Consider the following 10,605-nt stretch of genomic DNA (forward strand, 5'->3'; position numbering starts at 1 on the left):
TGGACTGGGCTGTCTCCCCTAGTATGGCCTGGGACAGTGGGGGAGGCAGGAGATGGGCCCCCACTGGGGAGAGGCTGCTGGGACTCCCTGTCTGCAGGGGGAGGGGGCTTTTTTTTTTAACATCTTTATTGGAGTATAATTGCTTTACAGTGGTGTGTTAGTTTCTGCTTTATAACAAAGTGAATCAGCTATACGTATACATATATCCCCATATCTCCTCCCTCTTGCATCTCCCTCCCACCTCTCTAGGAGGTCACAAAGCACGGAGCTGATCTCCCTGTGCTATGCGGCTGCTTCCCACTAGCTATCTATTTTACATTTGGTAGTGTATATATGTCCATGCCACTCTCTCACTTTGTCCCAGCTTACCCTTCCCCCTCCCTGTGTCCTCAAGTCCATTCTCTACGTCTGCGTCTTTACTCCTATCCTGTCCCTAGGTTCTTCAGAACATTTTTTTTTTTTTTTAGATTCTATATGTATGTGTTAGCATACGGTATTTGTTTTTCTCTTTCTGACTTACTTCACTCTGTATGAGTGGATGTAGGTCCATCCACCTCACTACAAATAACTCAATTTCGTTTCTTTTTATGGCTGAGTAATATCCATTGTATATATGTGCCACATCTTCTTTATCCATTCATCTGTGGATGGACACTTAGGTTGCTTCCATGACCTGGCTATTGTAAATAGAGCTGCAGTGAACATTGTGGTACATGACTCTTGTTGAATTATGGTTTTCTCAGGGTATATGCCCAGTAGTGGGACTGCTGTGTTTTATAGTAGTTCTATTTTTAGTTTTGTAAGGAACCTCCATAGTGTTCTCCATAGTGGCTGTATCAATTTACATTCCCACCAACAGTGCAAGAGGGTTCCCTTTTCTCCACACCCTCTCCAGCATTTATTGTTTGTAGATTTTTTCATGATGGCCATTCTGACTGGCGTGAGGTGATACCTCATTGTAGTTCTGATTTGCATTTCTCTAATGATTAGTGATGTTGAGCATCCTTTCATGTGTTTGTTGGCAGTCTGTATGTCTTCTTTGGAGAAATGTCTATTTAGGTCTTCTGCCCATTTTTGGATTGGGTTTTTTGTTTTTTGATATTGAGCTGCATGAGTTGCTTGTAAATTTTGGAGATGAATCCTTTGTCAGTTGCTTCATTTGCAAATATTTTCTCCCATTCTGAGGGTTGTCTTTTCGTCTTGTTTATGGTTTCCTTTGCCGTGCAAAAGGTTTTAAGTTTCATTAGGTCCCATTTATTTTTGTTTTTATTTCCATTTCTCTTGGAGGTGGGTCAAAAAGGATCTTGCTGTGATTTATGTCATAGAGTGTTCTGCCTATGTTTTCCTCTAAGAGTTTGATAGTGTCTGGCCTTACATTTAGGTCTTTAATCCATTTTGAGTTTATTTTTATGTATGGTGTTAGGGAGTGTTCTAATTTCATACATTTACACGTAGCTGTCCCGTTTTCCCAGCACCACTTATTGAAGAGGCTGTCTTTTCTCCATTGTATATTCTTGCCTCCTTTGTCAAAGGTAAGGTGACCATATGTGCGTGGGTTTATCTCTGGGCTTTCTATCCTGTTCCATTGATCTATATTTCTGCTTTTGTGCCAGTACCATACTGTCATGATTACTGTAGCTTTGTAATATTGTCTGAAATCTGGGAGCCTGATTCCTCCAGCTCTATGTTTCTTTCTCAAGATTGCTTTGGCTGTTTGGGGTCTTTTGTGTTTCCATACAAATTGTGAAATTTTTTGTTCTGGTTCTGTGAAAAATGCCATTGGTAGTTTGACAGGGATTGCATTGAATCTGTAGAGTCATTTTCACAATGTTGATTTTCACAATGTTGATTTTTCCAATCCAAGAACATGGTATATCTCTCCATCTGTTTGTATCATCTTTAGTTTCTTTCATCAGAGTCTTATAGTTTTCTGCATACAGGTCTTTTGTCTCCTTAGGTAGGTTTATTCCTAGATATTTTATTCTTTTTGTTGCAATGGTAAATGGGAGTGTTTCCTTAACTTCTCTTTCAGATTTTTCATCACTAGTGTATAGGAATGCAAGAGATTTCTGGGCATTAATTTTGTATCCTGCTACTTTACCAAATTCACTGATTAGCTCTAGTAGTTTTCTGGTAGCATCTTTAGGATTCTTTATGTATAGTATCATGTCATCTGCAAACAGTGACAGCTTTACTTCTTCTTTTCTGACTTGGATTCCTTTTATTTCTTTTTCTTCTCAGATTGCTGTGGTTAAAACTTCCGAAACTATGTTGAATAATAGTGGTGAGAGTAGATACCCTTGTCTTGTTCCTGATCTTAGAGGAAATGGTTTCAGTTTTTCACCATTGAGAACGATGTTGGCTGTGGGTTTGTCATATATAGCCTTTATTATGTTGAGGTAAGTTGGGAGGGGGCTTTCTGTCAGCAGCCCACCCCAGGGCCTGGGCCTGCAGCCTCTCTTGAGGGCTGTGACAGTCCCACCGAGGCTGGATCTCGGCCAGCTCTGGACCAGGATGGGGGCTCCTGGCGTCCCAGGTATGAGACCCTCGCATCCCACGTGCAGGCCCTACAGCCCCATGAGGAAGCTAAGACTCAGAGACATGGGCCCCTGAGCTCAGGCCTGGGCAGAGCAAGCCTGTGACTCCAGACCCCAAGCACAAGCAGGGGTCTGTACCACAAGATGCATAGCATCAGGGTCTCAAAGGGATTCCTGCCCCCAGGAGCCCCAAGGCCCGACTAGGCCCAGCCGTGGCACATGGCAGGTGGCAGCAAGACTCTGGGGGGCTTGTTACAGCCAAGGGGTCGGGGGTTGGAGTAGGACATTCTGACTGGTGAGGCCCTGGCCCCACTAGAGACTAGAGGGTGCTGGGTGGGACCTCGGGAAGCCAGAGGAAAGGCCGGGACCCCTCTCCCCCATCCACATCCTGGGACCTGGCCCTTCCCGGGATGCTGAGTTGGGCTGAGAAGCCTCAGGCTGCACTTTGGCTCTTTGGCCTGTGTCCTTTTATGGCTGGAATAGCTGGACACGCCCAAGGTGCTTGGCAACCATCAGGGCATCAGGAGCCACTTCAGAGCGCTAATGGGGGCCGTGGTGCCTGGGAAGGTTCCACTGTAGAGATAAAGATGCCCGAATGGGAGTGCGGGGGGTTGCAAGGACCCCAGTGTCCCTCTCTCCTCCCAGGTCCTGGACTCCCCTGCCACCCTGACAGGGACCCAGACCCACTGCATGCTGCAGGCCAACCTGGCCGGGCGGGGCCAGGAGAGCAGCCCCTGTCCAGCAGCTTCAGACAAAGCCTGGGCTCTTTCTGGCTCCTTGTGTGGCCTCAGCTCCCCTGTCCGGTATCAGGGTACAGAGCCCTCCACGCTGCGCTGGGCCCTGAGGGTGCAGGGCGGGGTGGGCATTCCCGTGAAGGCTTCAGACCCCATGGCTGCTCGGCCTCCCTCCCACTCACTCTGTCCACGGTGCCTGGAAGGGCGGTGCTGGGGCAGCTCGGCTGAGCCTCCCGGGACAGACCTGCTCCCAGCTGGCGACCCAAGAGAGCAGAGCAGGCCAGGCCAGAGGGTGTCTGACCAACTCCAAATCCAAGGCCACCCCCCATGCTCAGAGAACCAGGGGCAGGGTGGGGGCTCCCCTTAGTGTGGCCGAGAACCCCTCGGAGGCAGCCGGCCAGAGCCTCAGAGCACAGGGATGTGCCAGGGGACACTGTGGGTGGGTCCAGGGCAAGGCGGCGGTGCCTGCATCCCCCCAGCCCAGGTTTATTTAAAAACAGCGACTGAGAACAGGGTAGGATGAGGTGAAGTTGTTATCTCTGCAAAGTGATGGGCGGCCCGAGACTCAGAAATCCACAGGCCCAGGCTGCCGCCCTGACCGCTTAGGAGACGAGAAGGGAAATAGCCCCAGTCAGAGCAGCAGCCTCTAGGCACCCTCTGCGGGGCCTCAGTGCAATCAGGACTGGCCTGCTGCAGGAGAAGAAAGTTGGAAAAGACTAGAATACAAGGCAGCCTGAGAGATGGATCCTGCGGGAGCCAGTTTCCCATATCAGTTTATCCATTTGGTGGAATTCCAACAAAACACCCATTTTTAAAACTTGGGTGAAATTCATATACCATAAAATCTACCATTTTAAAGTGAACAATACAGTGGCATTTAGTACATTCACAACGTCGTGCAACCCACATCTCTATCTGGTTCCATAACGTTTTCATCACCCCACAGAAATCCCGAACCCGCGAGCTGGCACTCCCCCCCCCCCCGCCCCCGCCCCCAGCCCCTGCTTTCTGTCTATGGATTTGCTGCTTCTGGACATTTTGTGTAAGTGGAATCACAAACTCTGTGGCCTCTCGTGTCCGTCCGTGTTGTAGTGTGTGCTGGCCCCTCACCCCTTGCCACGGCTGAGGGGCGCCCCACTGTGCGGATGGACCACGGTTTGCCTGTTCACCTGTTGATAAACATTCAGGCTGTTCCCACCGTTTGGCTATTGTTTGTGCTACGGTGAACACCTGCGTATAACAGCCATTTTCTAACTTTGTAAAATAGTGTTGAAGGGCGCTTGGAGGAATGGGTAGGCAGGATCCAGCTCAGTTCTGTGTGCTCTCTTGGACATGGAAACAGATTTGGAAGATATGGTGATGAGTGCAGTGACCACCAGGCAGACAACAGGAACCCCCAGAGGCCAGTCACCCAGGGGGACAAGAGCCCGAGGTACAAGCGGGGTTGGGATGAGGGGGCATTTGCGTTCAAGGGTCACCTCATGGACTAAAGCAGATATCAGTGAAGTAAAGAGTTGTCAGCAATATAACCATTAAAAATATGTGGGACACACACAACGCACAACAGCCAAAAAGTGGGAACATCCAGGTTATCTATCGATGATGAACCAATAAAGTGTTGTTGGTCCCTCCATACACATTTTATGGAGTGTGTATTGTACCACAACTAAAAAATACGTGGGAATATTTAGCTAATTTCTGGATGGGAAAGACATATTTTTTTAAAAAAAGGAGGAATTTCCCAAGCAGAAGAGGGATAGGTTTGATTTTGTAAAAATAGAAAATATTGTTCTACATCAGTCCTGAAGCCAAAACTCATGACGCTAGGAAGTGCTCCTGCCTTGGGGAGAGCAAGGGTGGGGTTCCTGCCTTCTAATGAGCCCCCAGATGGACGGAGAAATCTTGAGAGGACAGGAGATTCATCCGTGAGGGAAGGAGTGCTCCTTCTATACCGACCACCAAGGGCATCGCGTCCAGATATTGTTTCCAAGCTGCCTGATCACTACCATCATCTGTGTCCCTCAGGGAACCCCTGGGCCAGGCCTCGTGGGCCCCAGCAGGGTGGCTCCAGAGGACACATGGGCAGACATGTCCACAGTCCAGAGGGCCGAGAAGGCCGCAGCCATGGGTCAGGAGAAGGAAACCCAGCAGCGCAGCTCAGGGGAGCCTGGGTCCCCTCCCCTTTGCATCAACAGCTTCCAGATCCTGCCTGGTCCCAGGCACCCCTCAGCATGGCCCCTGGGGGCTCAGCTAGGAGGGAGGGTGGGAGCCGGGCTCCAGTGTGGGGAGAGGTCGGGGGACCCTGGAAGCTGACCCTCATCCTAGGGCCGCCCTCTCAGGCCTGACGACCACAAGGGCACGGACCCCTACGGACCAGGCCACCTTTCAGGTGCCCAGCAATGGGAGCCTGGCAGCGTGTGGGAAGGGGGAGGGGAGAGGGTGGGCACTCCGTCCCCAGAACGGCTGCTGCCTTCGGCTGCAGGAGGGCCGTGGGTCTCCTTGTCCTGAGAGCCCCATCCCTCACCCGCCAGCTGGTAAAACTACCCACCCACCACTCTGCAAAACATCCTTTAATCAAACCCTCCTCAAACTGCCCAAACGGAGGGGATACCTGTTTCCTGGGGGGCGGGGGGTGGGTGGGACAAGTGGGGGGCACGGGGAGCCACTCGGGGTGGGAGCAGAAGGGAATCATGGCCAGTCCCCACTGCCCAGCGCCGGCCCCTGTGGATGGCACCAGGAGGACCATGCCCTCCCCCTCCTGGGGTGCCCCAGTGCCCACACCCACAGGCCCAGCGCCCTATACCCCGCAGCCACGGTCAGCTGTCTGTGCAGATGCCACGGAAGAGAGTGGCTGAGAAAGGGCCTCAACCCCCCTCCCCAGAGGCAGGGGCCAGGGGAGGGAGGTTTGCTCGGGCAGAGACCCTGCTGCCCCCAGTGTGGGGACCCACGCAGGTGGAGCCCCCAGACCCCCATCAGTGCAGATACAACAAATGCATAGCTGTCACCACCATGTCCAGATATGCAGCCTGAGGGAGTGGGGAGGGGGTGGGCCTGGGACAGGGAGGAGCAAGGGCCCTGGAGAGGGGTGAGAGCTCGGGGAGGGAAGGACGGAGACGGGGACCCCAGTCAGGCTCCTGGACAGTCACTGGACCTTCAAGGTAAGGACCCCAACTGGACAGAGCCGCCATCACTCAATTATCAATCAATTGTCACATCAATCACTCAGTTATTCATTCAGCAAACACACTTCAGGTTCATGGTGGCCAGACCAGCCCTCAGGAGCCAGGATAGCATGGGCCAGTCTGTACAGGACAGCAGCGGAGGGGAGGCAGCACTTTAGGGCTGGGATCCCCATCAGCCAGGATGGAGCGGGGTCATGGACCCAGCACTCTCTCCAGGTCCTCAGCCCACCCAGTCCTTGAAGTCCAGGGTTCTGCTGGGGCCCTGACAGGTGACCAGCCAAGACCCTATTCTCAACGTCGATCACCTCCCTGACACCCCCAAAGGGTGTCCCAGCTCTCAGCCCCCAGATTCCTGTGGGAAGTTCTTCCTGGTGTCTACCCATGGTCTGCCTTCCTCCTGTCCCAAAATGCCCAAGAGGGTGGGCCCTTCCTGACCCTTCCTTGGGGCCCTACCCAGGGCACCCCTCACTCAGCCCTCAGGGTGGGCCAGCCTTGGTCTCCCTCACTGTGGGGCTACAACACCGGCTCTGCCTGTGGGGGCTGCGCCTCCGTCACCCACCCCTCCCACCCTGCACCCCCCCTGCCTGGCAAACAGCTCCCCCCATCCCGATCCCAGAGGAAGCCTCACCCTGCCCCGCGGGCCGGATTTCCTGAGTAAGGTCACTCTGGGAGCCACTGGAGCCCAGTGGCCAATAAAACCCATCGATGCGGAGAGAGAGACAGTAAAGCAGGTCACCCCCCGAGGGCACTTGCTCTCCCCGCCCCCTGCCCCACTCAGGGCCTGTGGACCCGGGACCTGCAAGCAGTGTGGTGGCGGCTCTGTGGTCCCCGCAGCTGTGCCCAGCCTGTGCTGGGTGCGGAGGGCAGTGGCCAGTCCAGGCTGCATCCCCAGGCCCACCGTGCCATGTCCACGGTTCCCTGGGCTCACGTTTCTCCTGGAACACTCCTGTCCCCGCTTCCCTACAGGCTCTCAGCAGTGCCTAGTCCTCACTTCCTCCCATTCGGTGTCCCACCATGGCCAGTCCTGGTCACCAGCTCCCACCCGGACCCAGGGTCCATGGGCTGCCTGGAATCAGCTCCTCCACTCGCTGGGTCCATCAGGCTCTGGGCACACACACAGGCACACACATGTCTACACATGCACTCACACACAGGCACACACACTCACAAGCAGACACATGCACACGCATACACACCCACACATTCACACATATATACACACAGGCACATGCACGCACAGAGGCACATACACACACACACTCACACACAGGCACACATGCACACACACTCACGCCCCTCACACCCATCACAGGCAGGACTGGTCAGGTTGCTGCTGGTGTCTGCAGTCCCCACACGGGCACTCTTGGCTGGCGCTACCCTGGGGAGGGAGATCAAGATGCCAAATCAATTGGGAGAAATTGACCTGGGCAGATATTTCTGAGCCATCTGCTTGCTCCCCCAAATTATTCTGAGTGGATGCACTTTGCATCCGAACCCAGGGGTGGTGGGAAGTGGTTGGTTGAACGAACCTCTTTCTCCCAGGCACCCATCCCTCCCTGGGATGCTGTTCCCCCTAGGGCCGGGCGGGGGTGGCTTTAGTCACCCCCACCCCCAAGACGGAGCCCAGGAGTGGCAGAGACAGCCTGGGGCTCAGGAGGCAGCCGTGTTCCCACTTGATCAGGGATGGGGGCAGGGGCCCCAAATGAGCCACCGACTCCCCGCACCCACCAGCCATGGAAGAATCAGATGCATCCCCTGCATCCTCCGGGGCCAAATCCTAACCCTGCCACCCCCAGGAGGCGAGCCGGGACAGCCCCAGCCCTGTCGTTCCTTTCAGCTGGCTTGTGTACACTTTCCCCTGCCTTATCATCTAAGTGTCCCGCTGCCCACTTCCAGCTGGGTGTTTGCCTACCCCCATCCAGCCGAGTATGATCCACTTGCTCTGATTTGCACTGGCTTCAATCGGCTCCAGGGACAATATTTGCTCTGGGAAAGAGTCAAACATTTATTCTCTAATTTATTCAGGGAGCGGTTGTCAAACACAAGCGCCCTTATTATGTGATCTCGTTTCCAGGGCTTGGCCTCTGTCTGGGGTCCGTGCCGAGGCCCAGGTAGCGCTGACCCAGGCTTTCCCCTGCTCAGCACGGCTCTGCCTGCTCCCCGCACCCTCCTGGTGTCGGCATCCTGCTCTGGGACAACTGAGGACAACTGAGTTGGGGGCGGCACTGGGCAGGGCTGTCTCAGATGGGGGCTTGCGGGTGAGTGACCCCCACATTCTGGCTCTTCTCCTTCCAGCCTCGCAAAGAGGCCCAAGCACCAGGGAGCCCAAGGCCTTTCCCAGCGAGGCTGCCAGGGCATCTTCTCTGGGACCCGTTTTCGGGCCTGGGGGGTGGGAGGAGCGCATTTCTCGGGGGTGGAGAGGACAGGAAGCCGAATTCCTCCAGGGTCTGGCATCTGCGTACGCCTCACTCGGCCTGGCCTCTCCAGTCTGCTGTTTGCCTTGGGAGGCCGCTCCCCCCACTGCTGTCTGGCTATTTCTCCTCTTCTGCTCCAGTCCCCCTCCTTCTCCGGGAAGGAAAGCAGAAGAGGTGGCAGTGGGTTCCTGTACCCTCACCTGCCCCCGCTCCACACACCCAGGACGGCCTCTCCCGGGGTCCCCTCCCGCGGCCTCCACGCTCACAGCTTGCTGGTCTGCATGAGCCCGTTGGCCTCGCAGCTGCGTGCGGGCAGCATGGCCTCCTGCAGCCGGCTGCTCTGGCCCGGCCGTGGCTCCGTGGCATCCGCGTCCTCAGTGCCGTAGCTCTTGCGGAGGCACAGAACCTTCCGGAAGCTCTGGCGGAAGTTGTCGGAGAGGAAGCCGTAGAGCAAGGGGTTGGCACAGCTGTTGGCATAGGACAGCACGACCACAAAGAAGTAGGCGCCGGCGGAGGCGGGCTCCTCGGGCAGCACAAAGGCCAGGTTGACGATGTTGACGATGAAGAAGGGCAGCCAGCAGCCCACGAACACCAGCACCACCACCACCACCATGCGGGTCACCTTGCGCTCTGAGCGCCGCCGCGTGGAGCCCACGCGCATGCCCGAGGCCTTCAGCTTCACAACGATGAGCAGGTAGCACAGGCAGATGACCAGCAGCGGCCCAAAGAAGCCTAGCACGGACGTGTAGATGATGAAGATAGCACCCCACAGGCCCACAGGCTCTGGCCAGCTGAGGTTGCAGGTGTTCCACCCCTCCTGGATGTCTGCAAACACCACCAGCGGCAGTGACATGACCAGAGAAAAGGCCCAGACCGTGGCGCTGGCCAGCTTGGCCACCCGAGGGCGGCGCCAGCGGGCGGAGCGGATGGGGTGGACCACGGCCAGGTAGCGGTCCACGCTCATGACGGTCAGGCAGAAGATGCTGGTGAACTGGTTGATGCCGTCCAGTGTCATGACCAGGCGGCAGAGCACGGGGCCGAAGGGCCAGTAGGAGATGGCGTTCTGCGTGGCCACGAAGGGCAGCCCCAGCATGAGGAGCACGTCGGCCACGGCCAGGTTGAGGATGTAGATGTTGGTGACCGTCTTCATCTTGGCGTGACGCAGTACCACGTAGATGACCAGCGCATTGCCGCCCAGCCCCACTGTGCACACCAGCAGGTAGAGCACGGGCACCACCACCGCCCGGGCGCCCGGTGAGGGCACCAGCCCCGCCAGCGTCCCATTCTCGCCGCCGCTGCCTGTGGCTGCCGAGGAGGCATTCCAGCTGGTCAGTGGGGAGGCCGGGAACAGAGGCTCCATCGTGGCCGCCGCGGGCAGGGCAGGGTGAGCGGGAGCGCCGGGCGCATCCACTGCAAGAGAATGAAGCACACGGAGCGACTGACCAGGAGGGTGTCTCCCCTGCGCCCGGCCCCACTGGCCCGGGAGGCGCAGGATTACCCCGTGGCGCCAGGTAAACATGATTACTCATGTTCAACTGGGCTGGGAATCACATTAAGCAAATTGTTTGGAAAACAAGCCCAGAGAGGAAGGAGCAGCAGGACAGCTGCCGTGGGGGCAACGGGCAGACGGCCCTGTGAGCCCAGACGCCGTCTGTCGATACCACGATGGCTTCCAGAGACCTGACCGTCCCTCTCCACCCCAGTGCCCCCCTTCCTGGCTCACCCATGGCCACTCTCG

The 10,605-nt window shown here is 56.0% G+C and overlaps 1 protein-coding gene across 1 annotated transcript; it reads right to left on the reverse strand.

Annotated features, from left to right (window-relative positions):
- Window positions 1–9,129: 9,129 nt before the first annotated feature.
- On the reverse strand, window positions 9,130–10,227 carry SSTR5 (somatostatin receptor 5; the record flags this gene model as incomplete). The annotated part of the gene is made up of 1 exon (XM_082671283.1): window positions 9,130–10,227. The coding sequence occupies one exon, from the start codon at window positions 10,225–10,227 to the stop codon at window positions 9,130–9,132; it is 1,098 nt and encodes a 365-aa protein (XP_082527409.1).
- Window positions 10,228–10,605: the final 378 nt, after the last annotated feature.

The sequence above is a fragment of the Grampus griseus genome (genome assembly GCF_964374135.1).
Source record: "Grampus griseus genome assembly, chromosome: 14".
Taxonomy (NCBI): domain Eukaryota; kingdom Metazoa; phylum Chordata; class Mammalia; order Artiodactyla; family Delphinidae; genus Grampus; species Grampus griseus.